The sequence below is a fragment of the Molothrus aeneus genome, unplaced genomic scaffold, assembly GCF_037042795.1.
Source record: "Molothrus aeneus isolate 106 unplaced genomic scaffold, BPBGC_Maene_1.0 scaffold_34, whole genome shotgun sequence".
NCBI classification, from domain to species: Eukaryota; Metazoa; Chordata; class Aves; order Passeriformes; family Icteridae; genus Molothrus; species Molothrus aeneus.
The window spans coordinates 3,344,979-3,363,138 of NW_027099005.1; the positions used below are offsets into that span (position 1 = coordinate 3,344,979).

At 50.5% G+C, this 18,160-nt stretch overlaps 2 protein-coding genes across 2 annotated transcripts in view; one reads left to right on the forward strand and one right to left on the reverse strand.

The window, feature by feature from the left end:
- The window catches only part of LOC136570481 (olfactory receptor 14A16-like), a 223,271-nt gene that overhangs the window by 139,921 nt on the left and 65,190 nt on the right, over positions 1-18,160 (forward strand). The window lies entirely within an intron of this gene.
- LOC136570409 (olfactory receptor 14C36-like) lies at positions 6,504-12,115 on the reverse strand. Its single transcript, XM_066570887.1, has 2 exons — positions 11,833-12,115; positions 6,504-7,459 (listed from the first exon to the last, which is right to left on the reverse strand). Exons 1-2 carry the CDS (start codon positions 12,113-12,115, stop codon positions 6,504-6,506), a joined length of 1,239 nt encoding a protein of 412 aa, XP_066426984.1.

The window sequence follows — 18,160 nt, forward strand, 5'->3', positions numbered from 1 at the left end:
AGGGGCCACTGGGATCCTGAGGAACCCAAAAGAACCAAGAGGCCATTGTGACACTCTGCAGCCTCATGAAACCAAGGAGGCCATTGTGCCATTGTGCAGCTCCATGGAACCAAGGAAACCGTTTTGACACTGCAAGGCCTCATGGAAGCAAGGGACCATTGTGACACTGCAGAGCCCAATGGAAGCAAGAGGCCAGTGTGACACAGCAGAGCCTCGTGTAGCCAAGGATCTAATGTGACACCAGCATTTTGAAACTGTGGGGCCCTGTGGATCCAAGGGAACAGGGAACAGGTCTGGTTGGCTTGGCCTGACTGGCTGAACTGCCCTTGGCATGTTGAGGGTCTGTTCCCCATGTGCCCCTGAAACACTGGGGCTCTGGGCTTTCCTTCCTGTGGGAATGAACTGGCCTTCTCCTCCAGGTGCTCATGTCTAAAATCAGGATTCTGTTCCCAAAATTCTGTAAATCTGAGATACAGAATCCAAGATATTTATTTGGTTGCTCCTAGATGAAATCTGCCAGAACAGACAGCTCAGGCTGGCCTTGGCCTCTGGTGGCTGCTGTTCATCAGCCCCTGAAACACTGGGGCTCTGTGCTTTCCTTCATGTGGAGATCATGGTACCAAAAAAAATTTAGGGCATCAAGGAACCAAGGGGCCATTGTGACACTGTGCGGACCCCATGGAATCAAGGCAATCATTGTGGCACTGTTGGGCTGCATGGTTCCAAGGGGCCAGTGTGAAACAGCACTATGGAAAAGAACCACCCACCTTTCCAGGTGCCCACAGCCAAAATTGATACTCCCCCTGAAAAATTCCCTATCTGCAAGATTCTCCCAGACAAAAGCTGCCAGGACAGAGAGCTCTGGCTGGCCTTGGCTTCTGGTGGTCACCTCTCATCTCAAGGAAGCCCTGAGGAAAGAATTTGAACAGGTTTGACTACTGGAACATCAATGAGTCTCTCCTCCTCTGAAAAATTCAGATGCTCTCCTGATCATTTGAGTCTTTATTTCCTCATTGTGTATTATGCATGAAATAATATTTTCAGTTACATAATATTATTCTTCTCACTCTATCGGTGTTATCTGACACAAAACACCTCCTCTACATATGGATCCAGGTCACCTGTAAAGGCAAACACAAGAAAGAATGCAGCAGGAATGATTTGTCTCTGCTCCCATCTGTCCCATCTCCTCTGGAGCTGGAGGTGCAGCCCCAGCACTGGGCAGGGCTCAGGGGCTCACAAGCTCAGCTCCCACCCAGAGAACTTGCAGAGCCTGGGCTGCTCTTCTTGGCCCCTGCACACTCAGCCAGGCTGAGATGGACACTGATGGTTTCTGGGCCAGGCTGTCTGAGCCCAGCCCAGCTCCCTGCAAGCTCTGCCAGCTGCCCTGAGCTCTGGGCAGCACCAAGGGCCTCTCTGAGCCCAGCCCAGCCCAGCCGGCTCTGGCCCCACAGCTCTGCTCAGGCCAGGCTGCTCTGGGCACTGCCCCACGGCCTCAGCCCCTGGCAAGGGCACAGCAGCAGCTGCAGCTGCCACAGGACTCAGCCCCACCATGGGGGAAGGTGCCTGGCCAAGGGAAAGGAGGCTCCCTGGCTGCCCTGCTCTCCTCTGCAGGAGATGCTGAGAGCTCTGCAGCCCCTGCTGCCATCCCATCTGCCCAGGGCAGCACAAGAGCCCCGGCCTTGGGGCCCTCGAGAGCTGCTCCTGCTCCAGGCCCAGGGCCCATCCCAGAGCTGGGCCAGCCACAAAGCTGTGCCCATTTCTGCTCATTCCTGCTCTGATCAGGATGGATCCTCAGCACCTTGGAGGTTGGTGATGAACTTTACTTTTTCAGAGGCCTCTTCTTTCTTGAGCTCTTCAGTTCAGGAATTCAGTGACAAAGGCTCATAAATATTTATTCAAAACACCCAAACAAGACAAGCCCATGGGAATAATTCAAGTCTTGAATTCTTTTGTGGTTAATTAGAGATATTTCAGATGTGTATTCAAACTGAATCTACTAAATTGAAAAGAATGAAGAGAGAATTGCTTTGTCCTATTTAGTTTTCTTTCCCTGTTTATAGATTGCTATCAGCAATCCCCATTTGATATTGATCCCCAGCCCCTCCTAATGCAGTTTGAACAGATATGAAAATTAAGACCCTCCATGGCTGACAATCAATCAGACTTTGTCCCTACCCACTCCCCACCATTTCCCCCATCCAACCCCTGGCACTCAGAGCAGCTGAGGAATGGAGTCACATCCAGGGGTGTCCTCAGGGCTCAGGATTGGGGCCAGGTCAGTGAAATCACTTTATTGCTGATCTGGACAAGGCCATGGAGGGCACCCTCAGTCAGTTCCCAGGTGAGCCCAAGCTGGGTGGCAGTGTGGCTGTGCTGGAGGGCAGGAAGCTCTGCAGAGGGATCTGGCCAGGCTGGAGCCATGGGCCCAGGACAATGGGATGAGGTTCACCAAGGCCAAGGGCCGGGTCCTGCCCTGGGCTCACAACCACCCCAAATCCCTGGCTGTGCCCTGCCCCTGATCCCCACAGCCTGCCCTGTTTCCTTCATCCCTGCATTGCCAGGGACTTTCTGGGACAAGGGAGCTCTGCTGTGGGGATGGAGGGAGGTGCAGGTGCCACCGCTGGAGTGGGAACCAGAACTCACCAGGTTTGTGTCCTTTGGGGGTCAGGAACTGGTGGGACTCAGAGGCACAGGAAGTTTCTCTTCATGGTTGAACAGGACACAATTCAGTAACAATCACGCTCTTCCCTGAGCCATGAGCAATGTCCCAGCAGCCTCTGACATGTCCACCATCCACAAGTGATTTCCATACTAAAATTAATTTTAGAAAAATATGGTTCTGTGATAGATATAAACACACTTATCTTCTTCTATCAGGATGCCCATCTGGGAATGGAGGCAATACAGTCTGAACAATTCCTGATTTGCAAAGTTGTCAGTGGTGGATGGAGAATGGGGTCAGGCTGCTTTTGGTGTTGAGGAAATGCTGAAACCAGCCTGACTCATTTCATCTCCTCCTGTCCTGGCTGATCTCCCCTCTTTTTCCCTTTCCACCCATTGGCTTTTGTCTCCCCCCAGGCTCCCCAGTGAAGAGCCTGGCTCTGAGTTCTCCATCCCCTCCTCGCTGGCACTGCCAGGCTGGGATGAGGAGCCCCTCAGCCTTCCCTGCTCTGGGCTAGACAAGCCCAGCTCCCTCAGCCTCTGCTCACAGCCCAAGGGCTCCAGCCCCACCTTGGAGGCCCTTCCCAGACCCTGCTCCAGCTGCCAGACATCTTTCCTGCCCTGGGCAACCCAACCCAGGCCACAGTGACCTGGATAATCCCCGTCCTTGATGTCCTGGTCACACAGCCCGGCCCCTTGTCCCTGAGTCAGGTTTTGGGGTGGATCCTGTGGAACATCCTTGGGGGAGGCTGCAGCTCCAGGTGGACCAGGGGGATACCAGGGGACAGGGACCCTGCTGGGCATGAACAGCTTTGGACTTCTCGGGGGAAACTGTGAGTGGGGTCAGGGGCAGAGTGACCAACCCAGTGACCTCACACAGCCCTCCTGTGATGTCACAGCCTGCTCTGTGATGTCATAGCTTATTCTCTGATATCGCTATGCTGGTCTTTGATGCCACAACCCACTCTGTGAAGCCACACAGCCCTCCTGTGATGTCACACAGCCACCCCTCCCCCTGTGATGTCACAGCCTGCTCTGTGATGTCACAACCCATTTTCTAATGTCACACAGCTGGTTTCTGATGTCACAGTCAACACTGTGATGTCATAGTCTGCTCTGTGACGTCAGTCCTCTGCCCTGTGATGTCACAGCTGGCTCTGTGATGTCACAGAGACATCACCAGGTGAGCACACACAATGCTTGTTCTTCAAAACCCCAGGCCTATGGAAACCACACAATGCCCATTGTGTGAGAAGGGGAACTGAAATTCACCAGCCTCAGTGTCCTGCCAGCTCAGCCAGGCCCACTGGAACATTGGGGTCCACGAGCACCAGGGACCACCAGAGACCCCTAGGACAGAAGAACGCATGGATAAAGGGGAGGGGAAATGAGTTAATGATTTTGGGGAAATGATTATCATATGCATCACAGTGAATGCAGCCGCGACAAACCTCTCTGGTTCCCTGACTTCAGGGCGAGGGTGGCGAAAATGAAAAGGAGTGGATTCGATGGAGTTGTCTAAAAAGAACATTAATAACAGGGTGAAAAACAACAAATGTGGAGAAGATGACCACAGTAGGAGGGACAAGATCCAAAGACCTGAGACAAAGGGGAAACAACAATATATACACTTGGGGGTGGAACACTCTAGAACAACAACCATCTAGGGCAAACAGGTAACCAATAGGGGAGCAGAACTGGGACAGCTTAGCATAACAACACCAAAGGCTTCTGGGGGAACTCTCAAGCTCACCCCAAGATAAACAAATGATTCTCAGGGCTTGAAGCTCACGCTCAGTGCTTTTGGGGTAAAATCCAGTTGAGTCTGAGTCACAGCTGGGCCAACTCCACACATATGTATGTTTAGTCTGGGACAATCAATGAATATGTGTGCAAAATACAGAATGTAAACAGAAACTTTCCTGTACTCAGCATGCACAGCTTTGGGAGGAGCTATCCCCCTGTGCATCTGGCCAAATAAAGAATGCTGCTTCTTAATGCTACATTGGTGTTAAGGAGTTTTTATTTTACTGAATTTTTGGTAACAATCCCACTCCCAAGGAAAGCTCTGTCTGCTGCTGTTCACAAACAGAGAAGGGCTGGTGGGAGATGTGGTGGTTGGAGGCTGCCTGGGGCACAGCCACCATGAAATAATCGAGTTTTCAATATCCTGTGAAAGAAGGAAGGGCATCAACAAAACGTCTACCCTGGAATCAGAAAGGGCAGACCTTGGCCTATTCAGGATGCAGATTTGGAGAGTACTGAATCAGGTCCTGATTTTTTAAAGGGAAGCAGACGTTAAAAACAAAGGTGTCCAGGAAGGATGGACACACCTCAAGAAAGGAATCTTAAAGGGGAAGGAGCAGACTCTGTGCCAAAGTTTAACCAGAGAGGAAAATGACTGTCCTGGCTGGGCATGAGCTTTTTGTGGGAACTCAGAAAAAGTAGGTCAGGCAGCTCAGGAAGTGTTTAAGGATGTTGTTGGGTCATGCAGAAAGAAAAGTAGAGAGATGAAAGCTCAATTAGAGCTTCACCTGGCCACTTCTGTAAAAAGTAATAAAGAAAAGTTTTTATAAATAAACTAATAGCAAAAGGAGGAATAAGGAGAACCTCTACTTGAGAGTGGATGCAGTGGGGAACAGAGTAAATAAAGATAAGGAAAAGGCTGAGCTGCTTAACACCTTGTGTATCTCAATTTTCAACAATAAGACAGCTTGTCCTCAGGACAAGTGTTCTCCTGAGCTGTAGATGGGCACAGGGAGCAGAACAGCCCCCCTGTAATCCAGGAGGAAGCAGCTGGGGACCTGCTGAGCCACTCAGATGCTCACAGGTGTCTCTGGGAGCAGATGGGATCCATCCCAGGGGGATGAGGGAGCTGTGGATGAGCTCCCCAAGCTGCTCTCCATCATTTACCATCAGTGCTGGCTCAGCAGGGAGGTCCCAGAGCACTGGAGGTGCCAATGTGAGCCCATCCCCAAGAAGGGCTGGAAGGAGGAGCTGGGGAACTCCAGGCCTGTCAGCCTGACCTGGGTGCCCGGCAAGGTTATGGAACAGATCACCTTGAGTGCCATCACAGGGCACCCACAGGATGGCCCAGGGATCAGAGCCAGCCAGCGTGGATTTCAATGTCTGCACTGATGATCTGCATGAGGGGACTGAGTCCAGCATCAGCAAATTTGCAGATGACACCAAGCTGGGTGTGAGTGTGGATCTGCTGGAGGGTAGGAGGGCTCTGCAGAGGGACCTGGGCAGGCTGGATCCAGGGCCCAAATCCAACAAGGTGAGGTTGAACAAGACCAAGTGCTGGCTCCTGCACTTTGGCCACAACAACCCCTGCAGCGCTACAGGCTGGGGACAGAGTGGCTGGAGAGCGGCCAGGCAGAAAGGGACCTGGGGCACTGATGGACAGCAGGCTGGACATGAGCCAGCAGTGTGCCCCGGTGGGCAAGAAGGCCAGTGGCTCCTGGCCTGGATCAGGAATGGTGTGGCCAGCAGGAGCAGAGCTGCTGTGCCACCCATGACATGCCCCCAGCTCTGCACACAGACATTGCTGCTGCAGCTCCAGGGAAGGCAGCAAAAGGGGAATTGCCAGGGAAGACTTTGCTGGGAGATGGTTTAGGTCACTTAAAATCACTGAGAGCAGAGGTCCTCATGGACACAGTCTGAGGTCACAGCAAAGGTAGAGAAAAACAAATGGAATATGACACAAACAATGCCATTTTTGTAGACAAGATTAAAAGACTAAGACAAAAGAAAGAAAAGAACAAATCGAATACCAAATCCAAGTATTATCAAAGACAAAATTTATTACAAGTGACTTACAGAAACTGGCCAGCAGTTTAATATTTCTGAAACTGTCCAGTCATCAGTCTCCACACTGCAGCCTTGAGCTCCTGGTTCCTCAGGCTGTAGAGGAGGGGGTTCAGGACTGGGGGCACCACCGAGTACAGAACTGACAGGGCCAGATCCAGGGATGGGGAGGAGATGGAGGGGGGCTTCAGGTAGGCAAAAAATGAGGTGCTGAGGAAGAGGGAGACCACAGCCAGGTGAGGGAGGCAGGTGGAAAAGGCTTTGTGCCGTCCCTGCTCACAGGGGATCCTCAGCACAGCCCTGAAGATCTGCACATAGGAGAAAAAAATGAACACAAAACAGCCAAATCCTAAACAGACACCAAGCAATGAAATCCCAATTTTTCTGAAGTTGGAGTGTGAGCAGGAGAGCTTAAGGATCTGTGGGATTTCACAGAAGAACTGGCCCAGGGCATTGCCATGGCACAGGGGGAGGGAAAATGCACTGGCTGTGTGCAGCAGAGCAATGGGAAAGGCACTGGCCCAGGCAGCTGCTGCCATGTGGGCACAAGCTCTGCTGCCCAGGAGGGTCCCGTAGTGCAGGGGTTTGCAGATGGACACGTAGCGGTCGTAGCACATGATGGTCAGGAGGAAATACTCTGCTGAAATGAAAAACACAAACAGAAACACCTGTGCAGCACATGCTGAGTAGGAGATGGTGCTGGTGTCCCAGAGGGAATTGTGCATGGCTTTGGGGACAGTGGTGCAGATGGAGCCCAGGTCGCTGAGGGCCAGGTTGAGCAGGAAGAAGAACATGGGCGTGTGCAGGTGGTGGCCGCAGGCTACGGCACTGATGATGAGGCCGTTGCCCAGGAGGGCAGCCAGGGAGATGCCCAGCAAGAGGCAGAAGTGCAGGAGCTGCAGCTGCCGCGTGTCTGCCAATGCCAGCAGGAGGAAGTGCCTGATGGAGCTGCTGTTGGACATTCCTTCACTCTGGGCATGGTGGACTGTTGAAAGAAGACACTGACAAGCTCTTTGAGTCAATCCTATGGGGTTATTTTAGGAATTCCCTCAAAACTACTTCTCTACCTGTCGGAGAGCTTCACTCAACATTTTTATTTTTGAGCTTGGGTTTATGCTCCTGAGTTACTGATTCATCTTCAGCATTGCTCTCAGCCTGAACCCTGGGGAAGCCCAGAAGGAAAACAGGGCTCCCTGTGTCTCAGGGCAGTCAGACCTGCTGATCTCCAGCCAGGTGCCCTTTGCCCATGACACCTCCCTCTAGCTCTGGGTGATCAAACTTTAAACATGCTTGAAAAAAAAGTGGAGTTTCTAAAGACTCCTGTTTCACAGTTAGTGTCTCTAAGCCCTGCTCTCTTCCCAGTGCACCTGAACAAGAATGGATACCAAGGGTTGCTCTGGCTCTCTGCTGCCTGGAGTTGTGCCTGCTGGGAGCTGTTTCTCTCTATCCAAGCCCTGTCCCTGCCAGTGCTGCCAGAGCCCAGCCCAGCCCTGGGGGCTCAGCTCTGCCCTGCAGACCCCTCCCAGCACAGGGCACTGCCCAGGGGCATCTCCCTGGCAGCAGGGCCTTAAGGGCAGGCCAGACAAACAGAGATGCTGCAAGCCAAGGTGCTGCTGCTGCTGTCTGTAGGGAGAGGAGGCTGAGGAGGCACTTTCTGAGGGAGATCTGAGGCCCATCTGCTGATGCCCAGGCTGACAGTGCAGGAGGCTCAGGGACACAGCCAAAGCTGGCAGCCCCTTTGCCTTCCCTTTAGGAGAAAGCTGAGAGCAGCCCTGGCCATGCAGCACCATCTCCAGAGCAGGAGGAATCTGCCCTGATGGGGGTGGCTCCTTGCACCTGGAACTTCTCCCCTGCAGCGTCCATGGGGAGCTGCCAGGCAGGCTGAGAGCTGCCCCTGGCAGGTGGCACATGCCCTGGGCTGGCCAAGAGCCCTGAGGGCTGCAGGAGCTGCTCTGCAGGACAGCCCTGGGCAGCCCTGGCTGCAGCCCCAGCTTCAGCCCCTGCAGCCATCCCTGGCAGCAGGAGCCGTCCTGCCCTGTCCTGTCCCTCCGACGGTGCCCAGGGCAGCCCCGCTCTGCAGCACATCCTTCCCCTCCTCCTCCTGCTCCTCCTGCTCCTCCTGCTCCTCCTGTGCCACAGAGAAACTGGGAGAGTCCTCCTGACACATCCCCCAGGCTCTGGGGTGTGCTGGCTTCAGGAGATCCCTCCAGGAGCACAGGGGACATTGCCCTGCACCCACACACTCACCATGCACAGGGCTGTGAAGATCTTTCCCCAGGTGAAGTCTCAGCTCAATGTCTTCCCAATCCTGATTGCCTTCAGCCTGTCTCTGCCTGGCTCCTGTGCCCTCAGTGCCTGCAGGCAGAGCCCTCAGCCCTGCTGGGCTGGGAGAGGAGCTGGCCCTGGGAAGAGCTGTTCCTTTAAAGCTCAGCAGCACAGAAACAGCACAAGGACTTTAATGAGCCTCTTGGGGATTTGGTGTTGTTTACATCAGACTCAGTCCCTGAGAGAGTGCTCAAAAAACTTCTCAAGAACTCAAATTAAAACTCTGAAATTTCTTGAAGTTTTAATGGGTTCCACTGAGGAACAGAACTGAGAAAGTGTCCCCAGGTTCCAGTTAGAGCAGAACACTGCAGGCAGTGATGACAGCTGGGGACAAACAAGGCCAAGGTGTCTCTGGTGCTGAGCAAAGCTGGATGTGTTTGAGGAATGCCAGGGGCCAAGGCCTGAGCCCCAGGGCCTGGCCAGGCAGATCCTGTCCCTCCCTCCTTGCTCAGGGCTCTTGCCGGGACGGGCAGTGGCATGTGGGGATGTGCAATGCCAAGGGCAGGAGCATGGGGCGGCCCCTGCCAGGCTGCTGAGCAGGGACAAGGAGGCCATGAGGCCCCAGGCCTGCAAGGGTCACTTGTCTCCTGCTCCTGCCTCAGTGCTTTCCTTTTTATGGAAAAGAACCATCCCTCCTTCCCAGGCACCCTTGGTGGGAAAACAGGACTCCCATACAACTAACCAATATGATTAAGCTGAAGCCATTAATTGTTTACATTATGCACTTATTTATGCATTCTAACTCTACTGCATACACCGATCACGCATCTCTTCATTGGTGCCTCTCTCTTGTCCTTGTGTTCTGCACTCACTTCTCTGGGTATGTGATTGGTTACAGTCCAGGTGGTTCACAGCCCTCTGTTATCTAGTTCTTGTGCTCTTGGTATTCTGTTTCTCAGCATTTTCTTTCTTCATTTAGCACAGTTTATGTCTTAGTAACCTTGGTGAATTCCAGAGGGCTCTGATAAGAATAACTACAAGCGATATGGCTGGTGCACAGTGTGGCCTAAGTTGTTCAGATACATTGCTACAACTCCCCCTTCTTCTTCTTGCACCAGCCAAACCCTTTTCACTGTATTTTCTACCAAGTGGGTCACCAATATCACTATGCATGGAATAGCTCAAAGCAATATAATAATAACTACTAGTAATAACAAAGCTCCCTTTAAGGGATCTTTCAATCATCCAGTTCTTCCCCATCCCTCAAACCATTCATCCACGCCCCAATCATTCAGAGTCAATTCCTTCATGTTGTCTTGTAGTTGTTTGAGTTTCCTGTGAATGGATGTAGACTGGCCAGAGAGATTCATACAACACATTCCTTCAAAATCCTCACACCTGTGCCCATGTGCTAACAGCAAAAAATCTATAGCAGCTCTATTTTGCAGTGTGCCATGTTTAGTACTATCTACATCAAGTGAGCATTTGATTTAAAATAGCTGAACATGTGTTCAGTGTGGGAATCCACAAAATCAGAGGGTTTTTGGGGAAGCTGCAAAAGGCAGGCCTCAGAGACAGCAGGACTGTGATTAGAGCTAAGCAGTAGCCATGAGATTGGTCAGCAGAAAAATTATTTAAAAAGTAGAAAAGCAAGGACAAATAGAACAATGGTCTGTGTATTAACGCTTGTCTAGAAAAAGTCTCTAAGCTACAGAAAAGTTTTTCTATCAAGATATTAGGAAATTTGAAGCTTAATAATGGAGCTCTGTGCATTGTGTTTTAAGGCTTCCAAGCAGGTATTGTATCCAAAATAGGCAAGCATTGTTTTAACCAAAGGTACCTGTGCTTATCGTGGTTGGATAGAACTACTGTCAATATGCTTTTGCTTTGTGGGATTGGTCAAAAAACTTTTCAAGTAAGTTGTAACATTGCGTTCTTTGTCTACTGCCGAGGACACGAGCTGCTGGCATCTTCCCATTGTCATAACCATGTAATGAGACTGATGCTGGAAAATAAAACAGCTCAAGGCACGTTCCTCAGCCCCCCTGTCCCGTTTGTGATTTGTAAATAGCCCCTGGCTCTCTCTATACAAGACAGACTGTGCAAAGTACTTTATGCTATGAATTTCATGAATTGCTCACAAAAAGAACCAAACCCCCTATCTTAAGGCACTTTCATAACAACATGTACACACACCTCAAAGAAAGACCTCCAGTACTTGACCAGAATCATGAATCTAAAATTATTGAAGGGCCATACCCTCTCATTATGTGGGGGAGAGGATATGCTTGTGTTTCTACAGATACAGGACCCCGGTGGATTCCCAGAAGATTTATCAGTAGACCACAGATCTGACGATGACCCCTCGAATGAACACAAAGTCAGATCCCCTTCCCACCATGCCACAGAAGCAGCTTTCTCTTGGAGATGAAGAAAAAAGAAATTCATATATCCAAACATTGTGGCAAGGACACTCATCACACGTAGATACATCCCACCGATAACATCCATGTCAATCTCAAATGCAGACACACTCCTGCCTTTTCCACCATCCCTCTACCAGTGACCTTTTATCCCTACCCCCTCCCTCTTTCCCCTCTTGAAACTGCTCCTTTTTCCCTCCCTCAAACTTCCCTTAACAAAAGAGAAGGGCATGATTGGGAGGAGTTGGTAAGAACTATAGGAGGAACTTAAAAATATTTAAGAATGTCTTAAAATAAGTCCACTAATGTGTGTTTTTATCATACACAAGTGAAAACTACCCAGTGGGAAAGAAGTATGATTCTTTCTGTCACACCCTCCAGGGCACCCCATAGCAGAACCAGTGCCATCGTTGTCATCGTCTTTATCAGCGCCCTCATCTGTATCCAAGTGACCACTGGCTGGATCGTCCCTCAGCCAAAACAAAACATCTGGGTCACTTTGGTGAAGTCATTAAAGCAAGACAATCTTTGCATGGCCATTGGAAGCGTAGACAGTCCGCTCTTAACATGTCTGGTGGGAGTCCCCCTGTCACCAAACGACCACCCGTATGTAGGTAAGAAACCCAACCCCATGGACACCTGGGACGAGTGGATGAAGATCCTCCCCCACCATGTGTCCACAGGACTTGCTTTTCCAGGCCCAGGATGGTGTTCTGGGCAGTGGTGTGAGGCACAGGGTCGGTCTCCAGCCATCCCGTGGCGGCTTCCACCATGGTCAGCATGTAGCGCTTGCCCTGGCGTGTCTGGGGCAGTGGGATGGAGTCAATCTGCCAGGCCTCCCCATACTTGTACTTGCACCACCGCCCACCGTACCACAGGGGCTTCACCTGCTGGGCCTGCTTGATGGCAGCAGACGTCTCACAGTCATGGATAACCTGAGAAATACTGTCCATGGTTAGATCCACCCCTCGGTCTCATGGCCACTTACAGGTGGCATCTCTGCCCTGATGACCTGAGGCATCATGGGCCCATTGAGCTGGGAACAACTCCCCCGTATGTTGCCAATCTAAGTCTATCTTTGGCACCTCTATCTTTGCAGCCTGACCTACCTGCTCGTTGTTTTAGTGTTCCTCACTAGCCCGACTCTTGGGGACATGGGCATCTCCGTGGCAGACTTTCACAGGTAGCTCTTCTACCTGAGTGGCAATGTCTTTCCATTCATCAGCAGCCCAGATTGATTTTCCTCTATGCTGCCAGTTGGACTTTTTCCACCTTTCCAGCCAACCTCACAGATCACTGGCTATCATCCATGAATCAATATAAAAGGTATCGTTTTGGCCCCTTCTCTCTTTCAGCAATGTCCAGGGCCATCTGAATGGTTTCGAGTTCAGTAAATTGACTTGATCCACCTTCTCCTTTGATAGCTTGTGCAATCTGTCCTGTGGGGCTCCATACAGCTGCTTTCCATTTCCAGTTCATCCCTACAATGCGACAGGAACCAACAGTGAAAAGAGCGTAGCGTGTTTGCTCTGCTGGTAGTTGGTTGTACGGTGGAGCTTCCTCAGCCCGTGTCACTTGTACCTGCTCCTCTTTGTCAGTGAGACCAAAGTTTTCACCTTCCAGCCAGTTTGTATTTATCTCCAAAATCCCAAGGCGATTCAGGTTTCCAATACAGGCACGCTGTGTGATCAGAGCAATCTATTTGCCCCATGTGGTGTCAGTGGTGTGGTGGGTACAGAGAACCTTTCTTTTAAACATCCACCCCAGCACCGGTAGTCAGGGTGCCAGGAGGAGTTGTGCTTTTGTGCCAATCACCTCCGAGGTCCCTTGAACTCCTTCATAGGCAGCCAAGATTTCCTTCTCAGTGGGAGTGTAGTTGGCTTTGGATCCTCTGTAACTTCGGCTCCAGAATCCCAGTGATCGGCCTTGAGTCTCCCCAGGCACCTTCTGCCAAAGGCTCCAGGACAAGCTATTGTTCCTGGCTGCAGAGTAGAGCACGTTCTTCACCTCTGCTCCTGTCCTGGCTGGGCCAAGGGCTACTGCATGAGCGATCTCCTGCTTGATCTGAGCAAAGGCTGGTTGCTGTTCAGGGCCCCAGTGGAATTCGTTCTTCTTGCAGGTGACCTGGTGGAGAGGGCTCACAATCTGGCTGTACTCAGGAATGTGCATTCTCCAAAAACCTATGGCTAAGAAAGCTTGTGTTTCCTTCTTGCTGGTCAGTGAGGACATTGTTGTGATCTTACTGAAGACCTCAGTGGGAATCTGACGCCATCCATCTTGCCACTTCACTCCCAGAAGCTGGATCTCTCGGGCGGTCCTTTGACTTTGCTCTTCTTGATGGTGAAGCCAGCTTCCAGCAGAATCTGGATGATCCTCTCTCCTTTCTCAAACACTTCCATTGCAGTGTTCCCCCACACAATGATGTCCTTGATGTACTGCAGGTGTTCTGGAGCCTCACCCTTTTCCAGCGCAGCCTGGATCAGTCCATGGCAGATGGTGGGGCTGTGCTTCCACCCCTGGGGCAGTCGGTTCCAGGTGTACTGCACGCCCCTCCAGGTGAAAGCAAACTGAGGCCTGCATTCTGCTGCCAGAGGAATGGAGACAAACACGTTAGCAATGTCTATAGTGGCAAAGCACTTTGCTGCCTTGGACTCCAGCTCGTACTGGAGTTCCAGCATGTCCGGCACAGCAGCGCTCAGCGGTGGAGTCACTTCATTCAAGTCACGATAGCCCACAGTCAATCTCCATTCTCTGTCAGATTGTGCACAGGCCAGATGGGGCTGTTGAAGAGTGAGTCTGATTTGCTGAGCACCCCTTGGCTCTCCAGCTCACGGATCATTCTGTGGATGGGGATCACGGCATCTCAATTCGTTGCTATTTCACCATGACTTGGCATTTTCCTATCTTTAAGCCTCTTCCCTCCACGGAGCCCTAGCAGGCTCGGAGCCTGCTACAGATCACGGCATCTCAATTTGTTCAACACTGCCAGTGGTGCACCGTCGAGGTGACAATTGGTACTCATTTCTCTTCCACCCTCAGGACTCCTACTGCAGATGAGTTTACTGATAGTCCAGGCAAGGTGTTCAACTGATTAATGCCCTCTGCCTCTACCGCAGCTATTCCAAAAGCCCACCCGAGTCCCTTGGGGTGTTTGTGAAGCCATTCTGGAAGAAGTCTATGCCCAGAATACACGGGGCCTCTGGGCCAGTCACAATAGGATGTTTCTGCCACTCCTTCCCAGTCAGGCTCACCTGGGCTCCCAGCAGGGTCAATTGCTGTGATCCCCCCGTCACCCCAGCAATGGAAACAGGTTCTGCCCCACCATGTCCCCATGGCATTAGGGTACACTGCACACCAGTATCAACTAAGGCGTTGTATTTTTGTGGCTCTGATGTGCCAGGCCATTGGATCCACACCATCCAGAAAATCCGGTTTTGCTGTGCCTCTCCCTGGCTAGAGGCAGGACCCCCCTAGCCCTGGTTATTATTTCTTTCCTGGGCATACATGGTAGAGGTTCCTTCAAGGGGATCTGACAGATCACACCTGGCAGCTCGGTCATGGGAGGTTGGGGCTACCTTCACTTTAGTGGAACTCCCTCAGTTAGTGTTTCCCTCCTTGAGCTGATGCACCCATGCTGCCAGTAGAGAAGTGGATTTCCCATCCCACCTTCCCATGTTTTCCCCATGGTCACGCAGGAAGAACTACAGGTTGGCTCATTGGGTGTACCCTCTCTCTCTAGCTGGGGGATGTTGGGCTCTGACTTTGGGGCCTGTAACCTGCACTGGTGCCAAACTGATCTTCCTCACCTCCTCCTTCATCTCTCTCATTGTAGGAAACATATGTTTGTGCTGTTCTTGTGAGCCAGCGAAGGCTTCCTGAAGATAAGGAAAGCCCCGTATCTCTCTGGAGGAAGGTACCAAGGCTATCACCATGACACCATGGAGAAAGAGAGAGAGTTAGAAGATAGGGACTTTAGTTGGCTCTCAGAGTGACATGGCTCCTTGGTCACCTACTGAGAACTTTGTTTCTTTCTTATGACCAATGGGCAGTGAATGTGTCTGTTCAGTAAATGTAAATATCTTGAAAGAGTATAACAGCAACATGTTGCTATAATAAATCTCTCTTGCACCCTTCTGATGGAGTCGTGGTACTTTGTGCTGTGTCGTGCCCTATATCGGCATCTGGTGGCCCTGCCATGATTGCAACAGGACTGCAAAAAAGGAAAGACAAAAAAGAGAAAAAGTTGAAAGGTACCCTAAAAACGAGTGAAGGCAGCAAGGATGCTGCGGAGGTCCGGACCTAATTCAGACGTCTGATTCGAGGTAAGTGACTGGGAAAAATAATGGGAAATAATTTATTACATGAGGAAAAGGCTGTTTTGTCCACATGGAAGGCTTCATTGAAAAGGAAAAATGTTCAAGCTTCTGATTATGCTCTTGGTAGTTTACTGACATGGTGTAAACCACAGGACTTTGAAGATGATGCCGACACTGCCTTTAGTGTCCGGGCATGGAAAAAGGTTGGGAAGAGACTATGGGAAGAGATATCTAAGGGGTATAAGACAGTTGTTGATTTGGCTGCTACCTGGAGACTGTTGTATGAGGCGTTGAAGGTGTAATATATGTTATGGAATAATTCATGCTTATAGAGAGAACGTATTTTATAAGACTGTGAAATCCAAACGAGTCTCTGACCACAAGCAGCCCAGAGGCAGACGTCTACTTGGAATCTCAAGGTTCCTGAAGGCAGCAGGAGAACAATACCCAGTTAACTTATGAATAGACGTGTCCAGCGCGATGATTGCTGCTATCCCGGGCGATTGTAAGACGCTGAGGACGATCATTGCCCAACTGATACAATGGATCGAGATAGCAGAAGTTGCCAGAAAAATACATCTGAATAGACGACTTCCCCGGACGCAATTAACGCCGGCTATTGACCAGGAAACAGCGATTGTCCAGCTCTGCACAGTGAAAGAAACTGTCTTGAATATGCAGTTACAAAAGAAATCGGGACTGCTCTGCCTCAGGCATAACAAACTGTATAAAACAGCCCCGCAAGAAGTGGTGCTCGTGAACAGGGGAAGGTCTGATGCGATAGAGGTCAGATCCAGGTTCACCCAGCGCCGACCCCGGGCTCGACACTTTCTCTTTGGCTCTGGGGTTTTTGAGGACCATATTTTGGTCATGGAAAAAAAAAAATAAAATCTTTTCGCATTTTGATAAATTTGGCTTTTTGATTGATCATTTATAACAAAGGAACGGAAAGCAGAACAAGATAGAGGGGAGGAATTGGAGGAAGAGGAATTAGAGCAAGAAACGGAAGTAGAGGAACAGGAGGAAATTGAGGCTGAGCCTGTCCATGTATCTCCCCCTGAAGAGCCTGCTGCAGTTGCTGTGGCGGTTCCCCCAGGGTTTGCTATCGTGAGAATCAAACGGCAGGCTGAGACTGCTCCTTGGTACTCATCTCCAACAGACTGTTGAGTGTATGTTAAACCTGTGTTAAACTGCTCAGCAGTTGGTTGAACTGAGCACCAAACCAAAGTATCTTGTGCCTGCACAGTAATTAGCCAAAATGAAGTTCCAGAAGAAGCCAAGTGAAAAACAGGCTGGGTCATTGGCCCTTCTGTCTCTCCCTGGGCCGTTTGCTCCCCTGCTCCCCTCTCACCCTCCCGTGGATCAGTTGCTCCCCACCAGCCCCAGCTTTCCCTTGAGCCGTCCACCCCTCCTCTGCCCTCCTTCGAGTCCTCTGCCTCCACTCCAGCCCCAGCTGAGCCATCTGGCCTGCCCCTCCCTCCTGAACTGGTTGAACACAAGCAATTTTTAACATTGCGTCCTTCTTTCTATAGTGATAGTTCTGACGGTGAACTGCTGGTTATAAGTGCACCCAAAAAGACACAGGAATCTGTTTCTGTTAGACCTCGGAGCAGATCCAGGCCTGCTGTTTCTTGGACTCTGCCTCCCTGCCAGGTGGCTGTGACTCCTTGACACTCTTTGCAATTCTGGGAGCATGTGAGAATGAAAGCAGCTGAAGTGGGAGATTGGAATTTGTTAGAGAAAATAGGTGCACCTAAAAGGATGGAGATGGCTTCTGCTGCTTCTGGTGGGCCTGTGGCTTTTCCTGTTTTCAAAGCTGTTCCTAATTCGGGACAAGAAGATAGCCATCAGGTTTTTGCATGGAGGGATCTCCAGTCAAAAGTAGATCAGAATGGTGTTAACTCTTTGCAGGTGATGCAAGTGATTCGTGTTCTAAATGCTGATGTACTTGCACCTTATGATATTGCTCACCTTACTACGATTCTGTTTCAGCCAGTGCAGTATGGTGTGTTTCAAGCTACCTGGAAACAAATGGTTGAAAGAGCAGCATTGGACAATGTGCAGTTACCCCAGCAGGATCCACGTCACGCTGTGGGAGCTGATGCCTTGCTGGGCAATGGACCATTCTCTAACCCGGATTTGCAGGCAAGATGGGACCCCCTGGTTCTGGCACAGGCCCAGCAACTGGGTATGAGTGTCACCATGATATTTTCTGAAAATTCCTCTTTGCCCAGGATTTTCTCCTGGGAATCTGAGAAGCCTCAGAGAGGAAGGAAAACAATAATTATCTGATTGATGCTCCTGTGTTTGCTGCTTTGGAATGTGGCTTGAACATTGTTTACCAATAGGCGAATGTTTGATTGGTTCCATGTGAATTGTTTTAATTTAATGACCAATCATGGTCCAGCTCTGTCAAGGCTCTGGGGAGTCATGGGGTTTTATCATCATTCTTTTCTAGCCTTCTGATGTATCCTTTCTCTATAGTTTAGTATAGTTTTAGTATATAATTTCTTTTCATAAAATATAATGTCATAAAATAATAAATCAGCCCTCTGAGAACATGGAGTCAAATTCTCATCTCTCACCTCGTCCTGGGGACCTCACAAACACCACACATGAGTGCTTTACTCCAAACAATGGAAATGGCAGCTCCTAAACCAAGGTTTATTACCATCCAGCAAG